At 40.8% G+C, this 22,973-nt stretch overlaps 2 protein-coding genes across 2 annotated transcripts in view; both read left to right on the top strand.

Moving 5' to 3' along the window:
* exoc4 (exocyst complex component 4) overlaps window positions 1–8,686 on the top strand; it is a 606,100-nt gene extending 597,414 nt beyond the window's left edge. The window contains exon 17 of the mRNA XM_068059446.1: window positions 8,602–8,686. Within this exon, the coding sequence (XP_067915547.1) occupies window positions 8,602–8,623 (22 nt within the window). The 3' untranslated portion in view covers window positions 8,624–8,686. The remainder of the gene's footprint in view (window positions 1–8,601) is intronic.
* lrguk (leucine-rich repeats and guanylate kinase domain containing) overlaps window positions 6,352–22,973 on the top strand; it is a 152,717-nt gene continuing 136,095 nt past the window's right edge. The window contains exons 1-8 of the mRNA XM_068059449.1: window positions 6,352–6,735; window positions 8,602–8,709; window positions 10,154–10,235; window positions 14,588–14,688; window positions 15,760–15,841; window positions 17,263–17,387; window positions 20,459–20,602; window positions 22,821–22,901. Of these exons, the coding sequence (XP_067915550.1) occupies window positions 6,430–6,735; window positions 8,602–8,709; window positions 10,154–10,235; window positions 14,588–14,688; window positions 15,760–15,841; window positions 17,263–17,387; window positions 20,459–20,602; window positions 22,821–22,901 (1,029 nt within the window). The 5' untranslated portion in view covers window positions 6,352–6,429. The remainder of the gene's footprint in view (window positions 6,736–8,601; window positions 8,710–10,153; window positions 10,236–14,587; window positions 14,689–15,759; window positions 15,842–17,262; window positions 17,388–20,458; window positions 20,603–22,820; window positions 22,902–22,973) is intronic.

Here is a 22,973-nt window from a genome sequence, read left to right as displayed (position 1 = left end):
TCACATTATTGAAGAGAGACACAGAGATAAACTTATGCTTATGAAGGATATGCTGACAGGGTCAGATGAAGATGGTTCAGAGGAGGCTCATGTGGAACAGACACTTCAACATCGACGCTTGGGCTGAATGGCCTCTTTCTGAGCTGTAAATTCCATGCAATTCTATAAACTTACTTTCACTGGAGAAAAGAAAATGTGTGTGAGGTGGGGATAGGGGAGTGGCGGGATCAAGACTTTACAAATACTGAGAAGCACAAATGATGACAATAAATGCAGAAGGAGAGGGAACAGGTTCATAACCAACAAGCCCCAAGTAGACTCAAGAATGGAAGTAGATTTTTTGTTCCCTTCTATTTTTCTCTTGCATCCTGAAGAAGGTGACTCATGGTAGACTTGGGCCGTGAGCTTTGTTCGATTTCAGCCACACTGCATATGTTTTGGAGCTAATATAAAAGCAAAATACTGCAGATGCTGGAAATCTGAAATAAAAACAAGAAATGCTGGAAATACTCAGCAGGTCTGGCAGCATCTGTGGAGAGAGAAGCAGAGTTAATGTTTCAGGCCAGTGACCTTTCATCAGGACATATATATGCTTCGGAGCCACTGTTTTACTGGATGAGAAAACATGAAAAATTAAAGGAATGGCCAGGAAGGTTCAAGCTGTCCAATTTTGACTAACACTCTGCAAGGAGTAGATAGGGTGACTGTCGTTGGCTCCTCTGATATCAACTATGTCAGCCTGTGACTCAGTTGGTAGCACCCTCACCCCTGAGTTAGAAGGTCACAAGTTCAATTTCCACCCCAGAGACTGACACTCCAGTGCAGAAGAGTAATGCACTGTCAAAGGTGCCATCTTTCAGATGAGAAATTAAACTGATGCTCTGTCTGCCCCCTCAGGTAGACATAAAAGATCTGTGGTATTATTTGAAGAAAAGCAGAGGAGTTATCCCCCTCAACCAATATCAATAAAATAGGTTATCTGGTCATCATCATGTTGTTTGTGGGAGCTTGCTGTGTGCAAATTGGCTGCTGCGTTTCCCACATTACAACAGTGTCTGCATCTCAAAAAGTACTTCTTTAACTGTAAAGCACGTCAGGAAATACTGAGGTCTTTTCTTGAACTTTACTTTCATCATCTGCCATGGGGCTGATCCATTACTTTCAGCAGCTGTCAATGTTAACATCTGGACTTGGAAAATGGGAGCCCTGTTATCATTTTTTTTTATTCATTCATGGGATGTGGGCGTCGCAGGCCAGACCAGCATTTATTGCCCATCCCTAATTGCCCTTGAACTGAGTGGCTTGCTAGGCCGTTTCGAGGGCATGTAAGAGTCAACCACATTGCTGTGGGTCTGGAGTCACATGTAGGCCAGACCAGGTAAGGACAGCAGATTTCCTTCCCTAAAGGACACTTTAGGATTTACTTTATTTACTTTATAAAATAAGCAAAAACAAGAGGTTATTAAAAATAAAAATGCTGGAAATACTCAACGGGTCAGGTAGCATCTCTGGAGAGAGAAACAGAATTAACATTTCAGGCTGATGATCTTTCATTGAAAATAAGAGATTTGCTGAAGGAAGAAATTTAAACCTACCTCTTTGACCCAAGCTTTAGATCAGCTGTCCTAATATCTCCTTAAGTGGCACTGTGTGAAATTTTGTTTGATAAATGTTTCCGTTAAAGGCACTATATAAATACAAGTTGATGCTGTAATATGACCAGCTCTGGGCACAATGATTGAAATTCAGTGATTTCAATTACTTATAATAGATAGCAATCTATTCTTCCGGGGTGTGAGTGAGCGTTGGTGATATTTATAGCTGATCATTCTCTCCCCTCTAGCCTCCAATCCTACTCTATCAAAACTATTTTCTCATGCTATTTTATCCACATGGCTTTGGTTCTCTGAATTTTCCACTTTTGTTCCTCATAATCTCCACATATGTGATTCTGCACATTCTTCCTCCTCCCCACGTCACTGTATCCTACTCTAAGTCCTTCTTTCCCAGGACATCGAATCTGTGATGTGCCTTTACCCAGTCCCACTCCTTAGTGTGCCCTTTCTACTATAATCTATAGGCTTTTGCCCACATAACATCAGTCACTGCACTGCAAAGGAGAGACAAAACTTAAGACTTTTTTTAAAATCTCGAGCTTGCTGTCACTTACTTGCTGCTTCCCCATTTATATTGTCCAAGGATACATCAAGAAATGGTAATTAGATGACGCCATGCTTGGAATTTAAAGTCATGTCATGCAAAAGGGTCCTGGCATGGTGCACAAGGGGCCTGGTGTGGTGCATTAGGGGCCTGTCCCTTCGCCTTAGATTGTCAAATAAAATGTTAGCTGAGTTGTTTCCAATTTTATCAGAAGAACTAGAAACCCAACTAATGTCAATCAGCTCAGCATCAATAACTAACTATTTATTAGTAACCAAAAGGCAGAAGGAAAGAATGTTCTGAATGAAAAGGTTAAAATAGTGACTACAATTCAAAAAGCCATTGACTGTAAAATGCTTTGGGGTTGTTCTGAGATCATGTAAGGCGCTATGTTCTTTCTGTATAATAAATGTACATCAACAATCAGCAAACAACATTTTGGTCAGGTATCAGTGCAGGGAGTGAACACTACCTAACATGCACATATTGAACTCCAAAACTAAAGATCTGATTAAAAGAGTTTGTGAAAGCTGATGAGTCTCCAATTCACTGTGCACTTTGGCCTTAAGTGGATCTTAGGCACTTTAGAAATCTCCACCTGAATAACAGTAATAAATAAAAGCAAAATACTGCGGATGCTGGAAATCTGAAACAGTAATAAATGTCCAGATATCCATCAATCTTCCTGTTAAATTATTTTGGGTGATTGGAGGAGATCTTCACATTGTAGTACCTTAATTGCTTTCAATTAATATTGACAAAGACAGTAAAACTGATGAGAAGCCCTGGGATGTGAATTACATTACACAAGTGGTCTTAGTAGCTCATGAGCTAGATGCCACGAGGATCAGTGCTGGGGCCTCAGCTATCCACAATTTACATTAATGACTTAGACGAAGAGACAGAGGGTAAAGTTTGCTGTCGCTACAAAGCTAGGTGCAGCAATAAGCTGTAAGGAGGACCCAAAGAGGCTGCAAAGGAATATAGACAGGTTAAGTGAGTGAGCAATGAGATGGCAGCTGGAGTATATGTGGGGAATTGTAAGGTTAGTCACTTTGATAGGAAGAAAAGCAAAAATTATTTTAAATGGTGAGAAATGTTTAAATGTTGATGTTCAGAGATATTTGGGAGTCCTCGTACAAGAAACACATAAAGTTAGCATGAAGGTACAGCAAGCAATTAGGAAGGCAAATAGCATGTTGGCCTTTATTGGAAGGGGACTGGAGTACAATTAAGGAAGTCTTGCTACACTTGTAGAGGATTTTGGTGAGATCACACCCGGAGTACTGTGACAGTTTTGGTCGTCTTACCTAAGGCGATGCAGCGAAGATTCACTAAATTGATTCCTGGGATGAGAGGGTTGTCCCTATGATAAGAAGTTGAATTTAATGGGCCTGCAGTTTAGCAGAATAGGAGGTGATCTTATTGAACCATTAAGGATTCTTCGAGGGCTTGATAGGATAGATGCTGAGCTTTCCCTTGCCTGGAGAGCCTAGAACTAGGGGGCAATAGTCTCAAGACAACGGCCTGATCTTTTAAGACTGAGATGAAGAGGAATTTCCTCAGTCAGAGGGTTGTGAATCTTTGGAATTCTCTAGCCCAGGGGACTGTGGACACTCAGTTGTTGAGTATATTCAAGGTTGAGATCCATAGATTTTTGGACGTTAGGGGCATCAATGGATATGGTGATCAGGTGGAAAAGTGGACGAGGTCAAAGATCAGCCAGGATCTTACTAAATGGTGAAGCAGGCTCAAGGGACTGTATGACCTACACCCTCTCCCATTTCTTACATTATCATTGATACAAGCACTATAGAATAATAGGTTGTAGCAGCGAAGGTCATTGAGCTCTAGTTAGAGTCAACGCTGCAAGCAGGATACTGATTGTCCTGTGCTGCTCCTCATCATGTGTTCTTGTTTACCATATTACATCAAATTACTTAGGATTTACAACACAAAAAACAGGCCATTCAGCCCAACTGGCCCATCTAGCTCTATCTGCATAACCCTTGATTCCTTTCTTCTTCATGTATGTTTTAGGCTTCCACTTAAAGGCAGTTTATGTTCAGTAAAATTAAAATTGCAGAGCTACCCTTCCTGCAATGGCTGAGTTGAAACACTAAGCTTTACACACCAGTCACAAACAGGTCACAAGTGTTCTGCACTGAGTTAGCTTATTTCAGCCAGGGAGGTGGTGAGGCCACTACAGCATTCCAGGCTAGAGACAGGAAAAATCAACATGATCTCCTGCTCTGGATCATCACCCGCTGATTCTGCAGCAAACTGTGCATGTATCTGGATGTCAATCAGTGTCGACCATGATACTGACTGGTCAAACAAGATCGTCCCTTAACAAATCCATGCTGACTGTCCTTGATTAATCTGTGCCTTTCTAAATGACAGTTTATCCTGTCTCTCAGAATAGGTTCCAATAATTTGCCCACCTCTGAGGTTAGACTGACTGGCCTGTAATTATTCAATCTATCCTTCGTTCCCTTTTTAAACAAAGGTACAACGTTAGCAATTCTCCAATCTTCTGGCACCACAACTGTATCCAACGAGGACTGGAAAATGATGGTCAGATCCTCTGCCATTTCCTCTCTTGCTTCTTTTAACAGCCTTGGATACATTTCATTTGGCTGTGGATGCTCTTCCTCTCTCCCTATGTTTATCACATCCAATACTTCACATTCATCTCCTTAACCATAATATCTGCATCGTCTTACTAAAATTGTACAGGGCTTTGGTGAGACCGCACCTGGAAATACTGTGTGCAGTTTTGGTCTCCACATTTAAAAAAGGATATACTTGCACTGGAGAAGGTGCAGCAAAGATTTACTAAATTGGTCCCTGGAATGAGGAGGGTTGTCTTATGATAAGAGGCTGAGTAAATTGGGCCTATATTCTCTAATTTAGAAGAATGAGAGGTGATCTAATTGAGACATACAAGATTCTGAAAGGGCTTGATAGGGTAGAAGCTGAGAGATTGTTCCCACTGGTCAGGGAATCTAGAACACGGGGACACAGTCTCAGGATAAGAGGCCAATCATTCATGACTGAGACGAGGAGAAATTACTCCACTCAAAGGGTTGTGAATCTTTGGAATTCTCTACCCCAGAGGGTTGTGGATGCTCCATCATTGAATACATTGAAGGCTGGGACAGATAGATTTCTGGTCTCACAGGGAATCAAGGGATACAGGGAGCGGACAGGAAAGCGGAACTGAAGCCCAGGATCAGCCATGATCGTATTGAATGGCGGAGCAGGCTCGATGGGCCATATGGTCTACTTCTCCAGGTAACTGAAGTCCTGTATCCCTAGTTGTTGCAGTAGCCGTAGTCTGAAAGGACCATAGGCATCTCTCTCCATTAGAGAGAGAAAGTTGCTAATGTATAGCTGGAGGGGCACCACTTCTCAAGTATGGAGCAAGGCAAGGAAGCAGGCCACCATGAACAGCCACAGCCAGTAAAGGGGCTGAACTCGCACTAGCCAACTGAGCTAAAAGACCCCCGCAACCCTGGTGCCATCAGAGTAAATCTCTTCTGCACCCTGTCCAAGGCCTTGCCAACCTACCAAGCTGAGTTCCTGATTAGCCTTCTGGAGCAGGAGCCGGGTTAACTGCCCCTTACTGATGGCCCGGATACACTGAAGCCAACTGTAGTGTTAATCTCTCACTCCGTGGCCAGATCCTACAACCTTTATCAACCCTGCACAAATTATTATTATTAGAATAAAAGCAAAATACTGCGGATGCTGGAAATCTGAAATAAAAACAAGAAATGCTGGAAATACTCAGCAGGTCTGGCAGCATCTGTGGAGAGAGAAGCAGAGTTAATGTTTCAGGTCAGTGACCCTTCTTCAGAACTGACTCCAGTCACTGACCCGAAACGTTAACTCTGCTTCTCTTTCCACAGATGCTGCAGGTCTGCTGAGTATTTCCAGCATTTCTTGTTTTTATTATTATTATTAGCTTCTTCGGCCTCCCGTTTGTTTACCTGGAAAAAAAAATATTTTTTAGAGTTCAGCAACTAATTTTCAACCAGTGAATTCCAGACTTTGGCTCAAGATTGCTCAGAACAACTTGTAACGAGAATGCGCATGTGCTAGAGCGGCGCATGTCGGGAGTTGTAGTTCCCGGGGGACTACAATTCCCAGGGGGCAGCGCGCCCACACGCGTCTCCTAGCAACCGCTTTAACAACAAGATGCCGGCGGCCCGTGCGATCTAACGGCGCTGCTTCTAACCACGGAAGTAGCTGTTGTTTGAGATAATGGAGGCCGCGCAGGTTAGCGAGGGCGAGATGCCGGCCGATGATGAGGAGGAGGACATGGAGGAGGAGGAGGTGTTGTGGGAGATCCTGGAGGAGATGGTGCGGGAGTGCGCCGGGGAGGCCCTGGAGGAGGGTGTGCAGGAGCTGGCCGACGAGCTGCTGTGGGAGATGCTGGACGAGGAGACCAGGGAGGTAGTGGAGGAGTTCTACCAAGAGCTGCTGGACAGCGCCCTCAGCAGCAGCGAGAGCAGCAGCTTGGAGGTGTGCGAGAGCCTGGAGGAGGAGAAAAAGGAGCTGGACGCTGAAGTGAGTTTGTCGCCGCTGGAACTGGAATAAAGTCACTCCAGAGGGACTGGAGTCTCTCTTAAAGGGAATGTCATTCCAATCGTCCCACTCAGAATTTGAGTACAAAAATCAGGGCTGACACTCCAGTACTGAGGGAGTGCTGCACTGTCAGAGTTGCCATATTTGGGATGCTATATTAAACCCCGTCTGCCCCCAGGTGGCATAAAATTTCTCATGACACTGTTTTGAAAAAGAGCAGGGAAGTTATCCCCAGTGTCCTGGCCAATATTTATCCCTCAATTTATTCCTCACATAAACAGATCATCTGGGCATTATCACATCGATGATTGTGGGAGCTTGCTGTGTGCATATTGGCTGCTGCGTTTCCTACATTACAACAGTGTCTACAAGTCAAAAAGTACTTCATTGGCTGTAAAGTACTGTGGTTTCTGTGGTTGCTATAGAAATGCAAGTCTTTCTAAGTTTTCAACAGGAATTGAATCACTTGGACTTGAACTGAGTGATTCTAGATCTGGGTCATTCCAGTGGAATTTGAGACCACTCTAATTGGAACTGAATTGGTCTGATTAGACTTAGGGAATCAAATCATGTGATTAGAATTGGGTTTACCTGATTAAAACAAAGGTATTCTAATGAAAACCAAGTCACACTGGTTAAACTGAGCCACTCCAATTGAAACTGGCTGACTCCAGTGGAAATTGAGAAACTCCGATTTGAACCGAGTTATCCCTTGGTAGTAGACTTGGAGGGATATACCAGTCCTTAGGGCTGTCCTGCAAGCTAATGTCCCAGCTGGTGTTTGTAATTGGACAAGCACCTTAGGTTGAAAGAAAACTAAAACTGTACCTTTTGCACAGAGCTAACAAGATCAGGAAAATGATAGGATTGAAATTTCTGACTATATAGAGTGAGATTGATTGCAAGCCCATTTAACAAAGGGCTCACCTGCCCTGTGTTGGTAAGCTGTTTAAACTCCAGCAGTAATCTGATACACAACTGGGAGTTCCTTAGTCTCAGATTTTGCCAACCTCTGCTGAAATTTTCTTGGCCTAGTTAAGTGTCACTTCTGGGAGAAAACATGTCCTTCATCCCAGGTGAATGGAAATTACGTGTGTGGATTTCACTGTAGTTTAATTTAAATATGCTTATGTATTGTGATGGATTTCTGCATCTCTTGCTATGCTATTCTATGCCTGACTGCTAAAAATGTTTTCCCTTGACCGTCTTCCTTTTAGCACCTCACCATGATAGCTATACCGAAGGGGTATTTTTAAAAATTTGTTTCATGGGATGTGGACATCACTAGCAAAGCCAGCATTTGGTCATGCATTGAAAGTCAAGGGAAGATGGTTCGATTCTCTCTTGTTGGAGATCATCATTGCCTGGCACTTGTGTGGCGTGATTGTTACTTGCCACTTATTATCCTAAGCCTGATTGTCCAGCTCTTGCTGCATATGGACATGGACTGCTACAAGTGTCTGTGGCGTTGCGAACGGTACTGAACATCGTACATTTGTTAGTGAACATCCCCACTTCTGACCTTATGATGGAGGGTAGATCATTGATGAAGCAGCTGAGAATGGTTGGGCCTCAGACACTACCCTGAGGAACTCCTGCAGCGATGTCCTGGGACTGAGATGATTGGCCTTCAACAACCACGCCATCTTCCTTTGTGTTAGGTATGACTCCAACCAGAGGAGAGATATCCCCCTGATTCCCATTGACTTCAACGTTTTCTTGATGCCGTACTTGATCAAATGCTACCTTGATATTCTCACCTTTACTTGTGAATTCCTACAAAAAGCCTTTTGATTGGTACATGCAAAGAAACCATTTAAAATTTTCAAAAAGTATCTTGTTTTGCAGGAAGAATTTGATGGCGTGTTGACAGAAAAAATACTAGTGAAAGGTTTGTCAAATCTGAGACACACAGCAACTGGATTGGAACAGGCCTATCTCTATCTCTCCCTGCCTGTAAGTATGTTAACACAAACTCTTACTGATAACAAAATGATGTAGTGTGATGGTACAACAGAATAGTTTACCTAAATGTAACTGGTCAACTAAATTGCTTCGATAATTCTATTTTTAAGTTATGACCCACCAGTGTGCGTGGGATTATGACATGATATTATGCACTGCATTGCCTACGTTGCAAGTGCCCAGTTAGATTAATAACTACTTTTTAGGGCACCATGGGTGTAATAGGGTTTAGCCTCCATTTTCTTCCATTTATCTCAGCCATGGAACAGAGCTGCAAATTTCTGTTGTTGAATTTTGACATGGGGTCAGAAAAGAGTGAATGCCTCAACTCACTCACTTCTCGCCCGTTCAAAGTTGCATTGAAATCACTTCCCAGGCAGCAGTCACAATGCTTTCTTTTTAAAGATAAATATCTGTGCTAGGTGTTAACAGAAGGTAGACTTGCAGAATGGCTCTTCAGATATCATGGTTACCACATCCATGCTTAGCTAGTAATTACTTTTGGGGCATCCATAAACAGAAATAGAGTGCCGATACAATGACCATGCAGCTATCAGGGTACTTGTATGTCATAACCCCAGCATCTTCAAGCAGTACTTTGCATGTTGCAACTAGACCAAGGGTGCCTCACAGTACAACCCTGCAGTACAAACAAGCCTCATTATACTGAAGAAAGTCCAATTTGCAATCGAGGTAAATCAGAATGCAGACAGAGCACATTCATTCAGAACACTGGTGTAGCTGAGAAGGTTGGTGCTCATCTGGAAATATTCAGTGAAGTATCAGAACTGCTCTCTTTATGGAACTCTTTGAAGCCAATTTTTTGGTGCCGTATGGGCAATCACATTTCCCTTTTGACCTCCTCCACTAAGGTCAATGACTATTGGTTGCTGTGCTATTACATTATTTTCCACAGTCAGAAAGGTACTCTAAACAAATTCCAAATACATTGGAAGCAGTTTGTATCATGCATGAATGATATTAATGTATTTTCCACAGTGCTTCCCATTAGTGCGATGTATTGCATGTGACTTCAAATCCTTGACTAGTGACTTTTTGAAAGTGATTTACTAGCAAAATGAGTAAGGGTGCTGGTTGATCACAGGTCTACAAAAACAGAAGGGGAACGAGCTCTCAGTGAAAGCCAGTTGGTGCTCTGTACCTCTTTATGCTTCTTCCTAAGATGACATAACAACTGATTTAGTCAGTGTTGCATTGTGGATTAGTGCATGTGTGTGAGTGATCTCATAGTCTAAGTGGTGGAGGTATCCCAAGCAACCCAAAAATAAAAAGTCTAGAGCATAAGCAGCCTAGTGTTGGGATCAGTTTATGAAGATTAAGTTTCAAACCAAACTCTTGTATAGTTTATCAATGTATTTGTACTTAACCTTATCCAGGGTTTCTCTGCAAATAAATCCTCTTTTCTTTTTTACAGAATTACAAACTATGTGACATTTCTATTCTTTATGATTACACTCACCTACAGAAGTTGGAACTTCCTAACAACAATATAACAGGTATAAATATTTAGAACAGTGCATGGGAAGGGATTTTTACAACAGGGATTAAAAGCAAATTGCAGGGACATAGTGAGGTCAATAATGCAGTCTCAACTTCAGAGAATACCATGTTGTTAGAGATACTGTCATTTCAATGAAACATTACATTTAAGTCCCAATTCAAAGATGGTGCTGGTATTTCTTAGTTAAATTTTCACAGGTGGAGGAATTGTTGAAAGGGCAGTCTCTTATTTCTCTGCTGCAGTTGGTTTCCAACTCGTCTCAGCAGGATTCAACTGTCTTAGCTAGAATTGATCTCTCTCTGTCTCTCAACCTTGTGCTGGAATTAAAGATGGCATTTGATGTTCTCTGGCTGGACTGACAGACTGTTCTGATAACTCCCTTTGTTCTCAAAAGGTTACTTTTAAAAGTAATTTCATAAAGTGTTAGTTTTGCCCATGTGACGTTAGGCTTTCGGTTACTGAGGGGCTATACAATAGCTTTTGATTTATGCCCATTTTAATACGATGAGGGATGTTCACACCTTATTGTACTGATTGTGGCTAGATGAGCAGTAAAGATCCTTATTTGAAGATGAGAACAACAACATGCATTTATATAATGCCTTTAATGTAGTAAAAATATCCCAAGGCGCTTAACAGGAGCGTTGTCAAACAAAATTTGACACTGAGGCACATAACGAGATATTAGGGCAGATGACCAAAAGCTTGGTCATTTAGGTAGGTTTTAAGGAGTGTCTTACTGGAGGAAAGAGAGGTGGAGAGTTTTAGGGAGGGAATTCCAGAGCTTAAGGCCTCGGAAGCTGAAGGCGCAGCCACTGATGGCGGAGTGATTGAAATTTGGGATGCGCAAGATGTCAAAGTTGGAGGAATGAAGATATTTCAGAGGATTGTACAGGTGGAAGAGGTTAAGGAGGGCCGAGGCCATGGAGGGATTTTAAAACAAGGATGGCGCTTATTAAACTGAAGCGTTGCTTAACTGGGAAGCAATGTGGTTAACGAGCATAAGGTGATGAGTGAATGGGACTTGGTTCGAGTTAGGATACGGAGAGCAGAGTTTTGGATGCCCTTGAGTTTATGACAGTGGAAGGTGAGAGGCCAGCTAGGAGAGTGTTGGAATAGTCAAGTTTAGAGGTAACAAAGGCAGGAATGAGGATTCCAGCAGCAGATGGGCTGGGGCAGAGTTGGCAATGTTAGAGGTGGAAATACACAGTCTTGGTGATGGTGCAGCTTTATGGTCATCTTGGGGTCAAATATGAAACAGTTATGAACAGGTGGGAAATGGCGTGGCTGGTTTCCACTGGTCACCCCCTAACTGACCACAGATAGTGTTTTTGTTTAACTCTGGTTTCAGCCCCTGTGTTTTGTTGGCCAAATAAACAAACCAACAGATTTTCTCTTGCGTTTAAAACAGAAGATTAAATATTTATTGAACAATAATCATCCGAAATGTTCACAACACCACCAACAAACACATTCACACACTCATGCACATTCAAGAAAATATAAATAGAAGGTAAAGGGTAAGAGGCATTAAGAGTTCAACTTGTAAAAGTCTGCGGTTTTGAGGAAAAACTGTGGGATCTTCTTGGAAGGTAAGTTTTTAAAGTTGCAGGCCTGTTTGCTGGCTGTCTTGTCCTTGCTGGGTTGCTGAAGTCTCCTAGCAGTCAGCACTTCAATTCAAAGACGGTGCTGGTATTTCTTAGATCAATTTTCACAGGTGGAGGAGTTGTTGAAAAGTCACTCTCTTATTTCTCTGCTGCAGTTGGTTGCCAACTCGTCTCAGCAGGATTCAACTATCTTAGCTGGAATTGATCTCTCTCTCAACCTTGTGCTGGAATTCAAGGTGGCTTTTGATGTTCTCTGGCTGGAGGTCTCAGACAAACTATTCTGATGACTCCCTTTGTTCTCAAAAGTTTACCTTTGAAGATAAATTCATAAAGTATTAGTTTCGCTCATGTAACTTTAGGCTTTCAGTTCCTGAGGGGCTATACAATAGCTTCTGATTTCAGCCCATTTTAATAAGATGAGGGATGTTCATATCTCATTGTAGTGATTGTGGCTGGAGACAGAGTGTCTGCCAGTGCCTTTGTTTTAGCTCACTTTGTGGATAGCTAGCATCCTGTGTGGTGAGCTGTTTAATTTCAATGTAGACAATGTGAATGAATTTCAGTTCTAGCAGACATGAATGTGTATTTCAGTGCAGGAAGAGGTATGTGTCATGTGACAAGTTGAAGGCAAGTGTACCCAGTCTTTTAAAATTGTTTCTTTTAATATAACTCTGGTTTATTTTTGTATTTCCATCGCTGTACTTTCCGTCAGCATAACAAAACCAAGGTTGCGAATACTTTGGTTCAGCCTCAGAAGGTTGCCAGGGAGAGTAATGGAATCGGTAGCTAGGCAATGGAGCTTGTGGCGGTACCAAAGACAATGGTTTCAGTCTTCCCAGTATTTAGTTGGAGGAAATTTCTGCTTATTTAGTAATGAATTTTGGACAAGCAGTCTGACAATTTAGAGATAATGAAGGAGTTGAGAGAAATGGTGATGTAGAACTGGGTGTCATCAGCATACATGCAGAAACTGAAGCTTAGTTTTCAGATGATGTTGCTGTTCTCCTAGTGCAGTAATCCGCCCTATCCTTCAATTCTCAAAGGCTAACATTGTATGTGACTTGTTCAGAGCTGCTTTTACTTTGCAGGTTTTTTTATTGCCATTAACAACCACTGTGTGACACCCTTCTTCTTACCCCACCCCCAAACCTTTTATATTCATCATTAGGGGTCAGTCTCCATCGGCCTTTAAGGCTCTGAAAAGTAAGGAGAAAAGGGGGAAGATTTCCTTTCTCGTTACATATAGCGTACAGAGGAAATTGCCCCAGTTGAAGACTAGTACCATCAGAAGCTAGTTAATGAAATGAGGAAACCTGGCAGTTGAGGTCAGCGCCCTAACTCTTTTTTTGAAGAACAGCAACTCTCACTGAACTTTTGTGAAATGGAATCTAAAAGTTGCCATAAGCCATTCGTTTATGTAAAATGTATATAGGAGTAAACATGCACATGCCATGCTCAGCAAGCTTAGCTTCCTGCAATGGAAACCTATGTGTCCAGCTTAATGTGATTTAGCCACCTTTTTTTATCTGTTCCCTGTGTTTGGGAGGACCATATCTCTGTTCAGTTGGAGTGCTCTAATGCCTTGTGTACCTTATTTACAGAATGGAATTGGAAGTCTGTTTCACCTACTTGTGTATTTGTTTAATATACCAGCCTCCAGTATTAGTCTTCCTCGTAGTAATACCATATGCATTAAACTAAAATTACATAAATAACACGGAGTGAAAAAGGCACATTTCTCTAATAAGCATTGGTAAATAAATAAATAATTGTAAATGATAGTGAAAAATGAATTGGTTTGACGTCTATTAATAAAAGGTAATAGTAAAATGCAGGAAATATCAAGTTTAATATCGCAGAAAATAATTGCAAGGCTTATGTTTACAAATGGGTGGCGCAGTGGTTAGCACCGCAGCCTCACAGCTCCAGCGACCCGGGTTCGATTCTGGGTACTGCCTGTGCACGTTCTCCCTGTGACCGCGTGGGTTTTCACCGGGTGCTCCGGTTTCTGCCCACAGCCAAAGACTTGCAGGTTGATAGGTAAATTGGCCATTATAAATTGCCCCTAGTTATAGTATATACCTAGTATAGGTAGGTGGTAGGGGAATTGTGGGGATGTGGTAGGAATATGGGATTAATGTAGGATTAGTATAAATGGGCGGTTGATGGTTGGCACAGACTTGGTGGGCCGAAGGGCCTGTTTCAGTGCTGTATCTCTAAATAATTAAAAAATAAATAAATGTTCTAGAAAGAATGTTAGTTACAAGCAGTGATTTCAAAATAATCATGGTACAATCAATCAAGTAGAAAATAAGTAAAGCTAGATTGTTTGCTCCTTCCCCATTCAATTTCAGTTTTCCCTTTGTCCCATTACTTGTCAAAAATGTCTATATTTTATTGAAAAAATGTTTAAAATTGAATTTGATAAAATGCTTTCCTTTCCATGATCTGTTGTTCATACATGAGAACAAGTTACCAAGAGTGCTACTGGACATTCTGAAACCAATTGCTGTGCTTTGAACTGTCAGTTCTACAATAAAACCATGGCTCAGTATGCACTTTGACAGGATCTGCTTTTGTTTTGAAGACAGCTTGAAGTAAACCAGCAACACTATAATGAAACAAAATCTCTCCTAATAACATATTTTAAGAGAGTTCCATTGCAGTTAATTGTGAACTGCATTAATCAAGTTGCTTGTTTTCTGAGCTGCAGCTCAACATTACTTTTATGGTTTTATAGATTTACGCTGTATAAGTCGTATGCCCTACCTGTTGCAGCTGGATGCCTCCCATAATGCGTTGAACTCACTTGCTGACTTAAAACTACCCAAAAATATTAAGGTAAGCCATTGAGTGGCTCATAACCAAATTAAGGGCTCACTGAGCATCCAGTTTGGGTAGGATCTTATGCAAGGATTGAGGCAAGATAAATAATATACAAGCAAAGGAGATGTGACTGGACTAGATTTTTTTAAAAACCGATTGATTCGGTATTATCCAGTTTATCAAAGTGTATTGCTTTTATTTAAACTTTAAAAAAAGACTTAACGTACTTTTATATATTTGTTTGATTAAGCTTACATTTGGATCAGTTTTCTGTGTTTACACGACCAGCAAGGAGCCTCAAGCACCAGCTCTACATATTTGGAAATTGTTGGCAGAATGTCTGTGATTTCCTGAATGCACAGCAGGATTGGCAGGAATAGCTGCATATCAAACTTTGAATATGCTTTGCATATTGAACGTTAAAAATTGATGTTACAGGCCAGTGACAGCAGAAGAGACTTTGAAGGAGTAAAGTTATAATCCAACTCCCAATCCTATATAAATACAGCAACAATCATATTGTAAACCAAGAACAATAGAACATCGGAATTTGATTATGGATTAGAATTTGGTAACCTTTTCATATAAAAAGAGTAGTGTTGGAGGTGTGGGTGTACAGTAAAACAGAACCGAGAACAGGTTACCTATTTCAAAGGACAAGACTGCAAGGTCAGGTACTTCTTAATTAAATAGCAATCTTCCACTCCATACTCCTGTGCAACCATAAGGTCCTAATTGTTATTCAATTATATTTCTTTCAAGAAGGTTGCCGTTGTGTTCTCTGAAGTAGTTTGCATTTTCTTATTTTGAAGACACATTTGTTAACTCTTTGTTCATTTATGTTTACATTTTATTGAAAATTTTCCATTCACATTTCTTCAGTGTTCATCATTGGAATATATTGTAGCTATCTAATTACTTGTACTCCATGCTCATTAAATATATGATTTTAACATTGTCAAGCCACGGTTACATGTTGGTTCTTGAAAGTGGCTGAAATATTTTGAACTAAAGTTGTCTCAGGAGATAGACAGAACCCTCCCCCGTTATGTTCAAGAAAAAGTCACTGTTTATTTTACATTACAGGATGTAGATTTTTCCTACAACCAGATATCTGAAATGAAGGATCTATCAGACTATCAGTTTCTCTTTAAGCTGAATTTGGACAGTATCCTTTACCTGTTACCACACTTGGGAGAAATATTAAGAACAGTTTGTTTTTTTTGAAGTGGTTTATTTTTTAAATTACTATTATTTAGTCTTATGGTTCCAGTTATAAGTCTGAGTGACGGGGAGATCAAAGAGATCTCCATGGTTTGGGTGGGGAGTTGATATGAGGATGAGGCTGACTGAATACAGGAGGACATAGAAATCGGGGAAGAGGGATTGGGAGCATTTAGGAGTAGGTTTAAGTCACAGAGGTCGAAGAGCTGCTCAGTACAGAGACATAGGAAAATAGGGAAGCCATTTTAGGGAGGTGGGCTTGGAGGCCTATTGGAAAATTGGAATTTTGAAGGAGAATACTCTCCACTTGCTTGGATGAGCTACTCTCCAGTAGCTTGACACCATCCAGGACAAAGCAGCCTGCTTGATCAGCACCCCATCCACCACCTTAAACATTCACTTCCTGCACCACCTGTGCGCCGTGACAGCAGTGTGTGCCATACAAAAGATGCACTGCAGCAACTCACCAAGTCTTCTTCCAAACCTGCAACCTCTACCACCTAGAAGGACAAGGGCAGCAGATGCATGGAAACACCGCCACCTACAAGTTCTCTCTAAGCCACACACCATCCTGACTTGGAACTATATCGCTGTTTCTTCACTGTGGCTGGATTAAAAACCTGGAACTCCCTAACAGCTTTGTGGGTGTACCTACCCCAGATGGACTGCAGTGGTTCAAAAAGGTGGCTCACCACCACATTCTCAAGGGCAATTACTGATGGGCAATAAATGCTGGCCTTGCCAGCGATGCTTGCATCCCATGAAAGAATAAATGAAGGCAGGAATGGTGATAGAAAATGAAATGCTTGAATCAGAAGATGCAGGAGGAAAAAGGGCAATTAGCCAATATTGCAAAAGCAAATGAAAACAGAAAACCCTGGAAACACTCAGAAGGTAAGGCAGGAACTGTGAACAGAGAAATAGACTTAACCTTTCAGATTGGCAACTTTTCTTCAGACCAGTCCAGTGTTAGCAGGGTTGGTTCGGGGCATTGGGAAATAATACAGTTACCATGTGAACACATGGGTGTATACTAAAATATGATATTCACAGCATCCATAAAGTCCTTAGTCCACCAGACCATCCCACCTTTCCGAAAATGAAAACTTCAGTGGATTGTGGTTAATAAGTGCGGGAAGGGGATAAATGGAGGAAATTTCCCCCTTTCCCTAGTGGAAAGAAATCCCAATCACAGTAGCTGAACGCTACAGTCCAAAGCCTGCTGTTCGACTGATCTGCAACGTAAGTCATGACATAACATTAATTCGATTGGCAGGATTTACTCGGACTGCAAACTTTACTTAGGATTTAAATTGTTCATTATTTCTAGTGTATTCTTCTTTACGTCTAATTGCTGGTTCACAGACAATCAAATCCAGGCAATTGAAGGCTTGCAGAACAGCAGAAGTCTTAGCTACCTCAGCCTAGCGGAAAATAAGCTTTTGGAAATCAGTGGCTTGGACAACCTGCCAATTAAGTTCCTTCGCCTTGTAAGTCATGACTTTATTTAGCCTTGTTTCTTGTATCTTTCACTTTGTCTACATGAATGAGGAGCAAGCTTTAAGCATTGCCCACTGCTCCCGACATTTCTGATGTTTTAAATATTGGCTGGGAGAAGCCTCAGGCTACACACTGAAGGCATTAAGTGTTATTAATAAAATTAGAAATTTGAGAAAATAAGAACCTTTAGGAAGAGGACAAGACTAGCCTAGCAAGCCAATATCTCTTCCATAGGTCATCCTCACCATATCCCTGAATTCCTTAATTTTATTTCCAGCAACACGTATTTGTCCCTTGAACCAATTTATACTGTCTGCTTTAATGGCCATTATTTTCATCAAGCACAGTCATCCATTCCTTTATTTCCATCAATGACAAATATGTCTTGTCTAAAGAAATGGGGAGCAAGCTTTAACTTTTACTGATGGTTCATGACATTTCTGTGAAGTCAGATCTGCGCAATCTGGGGCAACATTTTCGGACCTGACTTCCCATACTGTTTTTAACATGGATGTGATCGACAGTGCCAATAAGTGGTATGACTTGGAGATCAGATCCACAGATTCTGCTTTGTTGTAGTGTTTAGAGCCTAGATGTTTCCCCCATGATAGTAACTATTACCTTTACTTCCATTTTTCCAGGCCGGTGGGCATAGCCCACCATCTCTCTTTCAGTTGGGTGAATTGTATGTGGTATGGGGAAAAACTAAAGAGAGAAAAGAGAACCAATAATTGTCCTAAACTGTTTCAGATGATATTTTCAGGTGCATTGTCAAGAATCTATGGATGAGTGCAGATTCTTCCACATATTGAGATTGTCTAAGCTATCACAGACACAGCTGTTTCTGCATCCCTCAGTCCATGACAATCTTTCAATTAAACTGGGCTGTCAGGAGAGACAGTGAGCAGAATAAGAGAACTGGAGAATGAGCCAATTCTGATCTTTTTGCAGCTTCTAATAGATGTAGCATTGGTGGCAGCCTAGAACTAGGTCCTGTGCCCTGCCTTCTCACCTTCACACCTTCACATTACATATATGCATGAGAACATGTATACAAAATAGTAGTATATTGTTAGATAAATGTAACTGGAAGAGAATAAGTTTGCATAAAGCTTTAATAAATTATTGATTCCTTGAAGAATATTTATTTTTAAAAACTTAAAAAATACAAAGATACGATTACAAAAATCACTTTCAGATGGTTTGCCGATTGATAATATACCCAATGTGTTGGGAGCTCAGGTGTCAGTCAAAGATTGTCCAGACCCACAGAGCCCTTTGGCAAATTTCAAGTGCTGTAAAAACCTTTTTTATATTCAAGTCTTTATTAAGCTTTTAATTGGAAATTACAGCATGCCATCATGTTCAACAGCCTCCAGAAAGCTGGCGCATAATGCCATCTGTTCACTGTAGTGAAGGAAAGTGTAAATGTTCTTTATGGAAGACTCAAAGTAGTCTGGATGCTTGAGGTTGATATTGTGACAGGTAAGTATTCATCCTGAATATGTGCCAAGTATGTGTCCTTTTTATACTAACTAGTTTTATAGGTATTGTAATTTACATAGTTCGTTGTAGTGGAACTGGATAACACAGCAGCAATGGGTCTTCTTGTGCTTTTCACCTTTTAGAGTCATTGGCAATGCTGTGCTGATTGGCTTGTTCACAGACCTTTTGTGACATTTCTTCTTGTTCACAGAACCATTGTTTTTCACAGCACAGAAACTGGTGCTTCGATCCATCAGTTCCATGCTGATGTTTTCTGCACATGAGCAACCTGATCTAACCCCACTGTCCTGCTTGTTCCACTCCTTTTCAATAGTTCTCTTTTTCAAGCAGCTATCTAATTTCTTAAGAACTACTTCTTCTGGACTTAGCCTCAGCCATGGCACAGAGTTTCACATTCCAACTGCAAAGATAGTTTCTTTCATTCTTAAGTGCGCTTATTTTAAATTTGAGCTTCATTACGATCTCACTAACTAATCGAAAGAATCTATCACTACTTACTTCATTTATAGCCCATCAGAACCTTGAGGATGTCTCTCAGGTTATTTCTTAACCTTCTCTGCTCCAGTGAAAAAAGCCTTGATTTCTCAAAAGCCAAGTATCACAGAAATCTGAAAATCTGAAATAAAAACAAAAAGTGCTGGAAATACTCAATAGGTCTGGCAGCATCTGTGGGGCATCTGGAAGTAGTGATAGACTCTTTCGATTAGTTAGTGAGATCGTAATGATGAAGCTCAAATTTAAAATAAGCGCACTTAAGAATGAAAGAAACTATCTTTACAGTTGGAATGTGAAACTCTGTGCCATGGCTGAGGCTAAGTCCAGAAGAAGTAGTTCTTAAGGAATTAGATAGCTGCTTGAAAAAGAGAACTATTGAAAAGGAGTGGAACAAGCAGGACAGTGACCTTTCTTAGCTCCCTCAGCCTAGCAGAAAATATATGTGATATAAAACCTATTACATTTCTAATGTTTCCCAGTTCTGATGAAAGGTCATTGACCTGAAACGTTAACCCTGTTTCTCTCTCCACAGATGCTGCCAGACCTGCCGATTATTTGCAGCATTTTTGGTTTTTATTCCTGACTTTTCAAATCACTCTTCATAACTGTAACCCCTCATTTCTGGCAATATCCCAGCGAACCTATGGTGCACCTTCTCCATTGTTTTTATATCCTTCCTATAATGGACACCCGAAAACAATATTCCAACTGTGTAAGGTCTTGGCAAAGTACAACATTACCTTCTTGCTTTTGTATTCAATGCCTGTAGATAGCAAACTAAAGATCCCATTTGCCTTTTTAATGTCTATCTTATTCTTTTTAATGATGTGTGTATGCACACACCCAAGCCCTACTACTCCTCTGCTCCATTTAAAATATTACCATTTATGACATAAATATCGATAAAATGCTGAATGCAACAATGCAATTATGTCTCATGAAAGATGCAAAACTATTTTGTATGAAAGCAATGCTAATTTCATGGGGAATAGAAAATCAAGAACAAGTTACCTCAAGATGTCAAATATTTTCCTCTCCTATGTTTATAATTTATTCACAGCGAGGTAACCAGATCACAAATGTGAGTGGACTGGCAAAAATGAAACGCCTGCACAAGCTTGATTTGTCAAACAATAAAATTGAAACTTTGAATGGGTTGGAGGGCCATTGCCTGTTGGAAAATATCAATCTGGAGAAGAATCAGGTAAGAACCCATGCAGAATAGGAATGAAAGGTTTACTGAATTCCACTCCAACCTGGTTTGTGAATTAATTTGTATTTACATGGATTTGTGCACCTTACCATGTTGGAGCCTACAGAACACGCATGTGTTGAAAAATTGACATTGTGACTGAGTTAACAGCATTATGTGCATAGGATGGGGTTCCTTTGGCTGAATTTTCTGCTCTTCAAAGCAAACGATGTTGGTCTCGGGGACTGAAACACAGTTTTCCTCATTTGTCATTCAATGTCAACAACGAGCATTTTCAAGTCTGGTGTAGGATGAAGCAGATGCAGTGCAAAGCTCCTTCCGCTTTGCACAATCAATATTCCATAGCTCCAACATCCATTCAGCACCATCCTCTGCAGCAGTGTGATATTTCCATTTTCCATCCTGCCATTGGTGTTTTTCAATGAATGAGATTGGCAAATGATGACAAATACAAAAGCAAAGTATTGCAGATGTTGGAAATCTGAAATAAAAACAAAATGTAGGAAATGCTTAGTGGGTCTGGTAGCATCTGTGGAGGGAGAAACAGAGTTAACGTTTCAGATTGTTGACCTTTTTGTCAGAACCTTGAAAAGTTAGCGATTTAATAGGTTAGTGTGACCCCAAGTTTCTGGTCGCCAGTCATTTTAATTCTCCACCTTGCTGCCACCCTGAACTCTCTGTCCTCAACCTCCTTCAGTGTTCCAATGAAGCTCATCACAAGCTCAAGTAACAACACTACATCTTTTGATTAGGCACTTTACAGCCTTCCAGACTCGCCACTGAGTTCAAGAATTTAAAATTGTAATTTCTGCCTCCATTTTGTTTCCTTTTTCTTCGCTGGTTTTGGTTTTTCTCTTTTTTTTTGTTTGGACAGCAGCTGTTCATAATTCTGCCATTCACACCTGCTCTAGATACATCTTTGTTTCTTTACGTGTTCAATTACCACTCTCTTTGGCCTTGCACCTTGAAATCTTTTGTCGTTTAATCACTCCTGCCTCACACTCTATCCTTTAGTTCTTTTTCCCACCCACCCCTTTCACTTGCTCAAAACCTGTTACATAGCTAACTTTTCCCAGTCTGATGAAAGTTTATTGAGCTGAATTATTAAGTCTTTCTCTTTCCAAAGATGCTGCTAGACCTGCTGAGCATTTATAGCATTTTCTGTTTTTATTGCCAAACGGTAGATTGTTTTGTACTCTGGCCCTATGCTTGGTACGAAAAGCAGTTTTCCACCCACGCAAATTTCAGGTGGGACCTTGTAATCATCAAAGAGGAGAAGCTTTCATCCTGTAGTCTGGGTTGAATCAGACCCAATTCCCAAGCATTAGAATATAAGAAATAGGAGGAAGAGGAGTAGACTATATGGCCCCTCGAGCCTGCTCCACTATTCAATATGATCATGGCTGATCTTCTGCCTTACCTCCACTTTCCTGCCTGCTCCCCATATTCCTTGATTCCCTGAGAGATCAAAAATCTGTTGATCTTGATTTTAAATATGCTCAATGATGGAATATCCACAACCCTCTGGGGTCGAAAACTCTAATGATTCACAACCCTCTGAGTGAAGAAATTCCTCCTCATCTCAGTCCTAAATGATAACTGACCCCTTATCTTGAGATTGGATCCCTGTGTTCTGGAATCCCCAGCCAGGGGAAATAACCTCTGAACTCTCCGGTCAAGTCCCTTCAGGATCTTGTACATTTCAGTAAGATCACCTCCCGTTCTTCTAAACTCCAGAGCATTTAGGCCCAATTTATACAGCCTCTCATCATAGGACAACCCTCTCATCCCAGGAACCAATCTTGTGAACCTATATATTCAATGACTCCATCATTCAAGTCTTTAAAGTCATGTAAAATATATTTTTTCTATTATCCTTTAAATATATGATCTGGGAAATGTGTTAATATTTTTTGGAAGTCACATTCAATATTGCAATATCATAATTTGCTGCAGAGACTTGGTGTACTGTTGACAATTGGTTTCCCCCCCTTCCCCTAGATTCCCCTAGGTGGCTTTAACAGATGAGACCATATTTCTGCCAAATTGCAACTAATAATATTAATGTTACATTTTCATTGCTTAAAGCCACTGACCTGTAGCAGGAAAGTATTGATAGTCTGTTAAGACATTCAGTGCCATGTAAAGATCTAAAAGCTGCTTAAAAAGAAGTCTTTGTTCATTATGTTGACTTTTATCTTATTGTCAGATCAGAGCCCTGAATGAAATTAAGCACATGCAAAACCTTGATCTTCTACGAGTCCTGAATCTACTGCAAAACCCAATACAGGTATTGGTAAATGAGCGGGGAAGTTGGTGGTTGGGGAAGGGGTGCAATTCAACAGACTAATTTACTTAGCCA

This window comes from Heterodontus francisci, chromosome 27 (assembly GCF_036365525.1).
Source record: "Heterodontus francisci isolate sHetFra1 chromosome 27, sHetFra1.hap1, whole genome shotgun sequence".
NCBI classification, from domain to species: domain Eukaryota; kingdom Metazoa; phylum Chordata; class Chondrichthyes; order Heterodontiformes; family Heterodontidae; genus Heterodontus; species Heterodontus francisci.
Note: the sequence above shows the minus strand (reverse complement) of the source record. Positions and strands in the feature narration are given on the sequence as shown.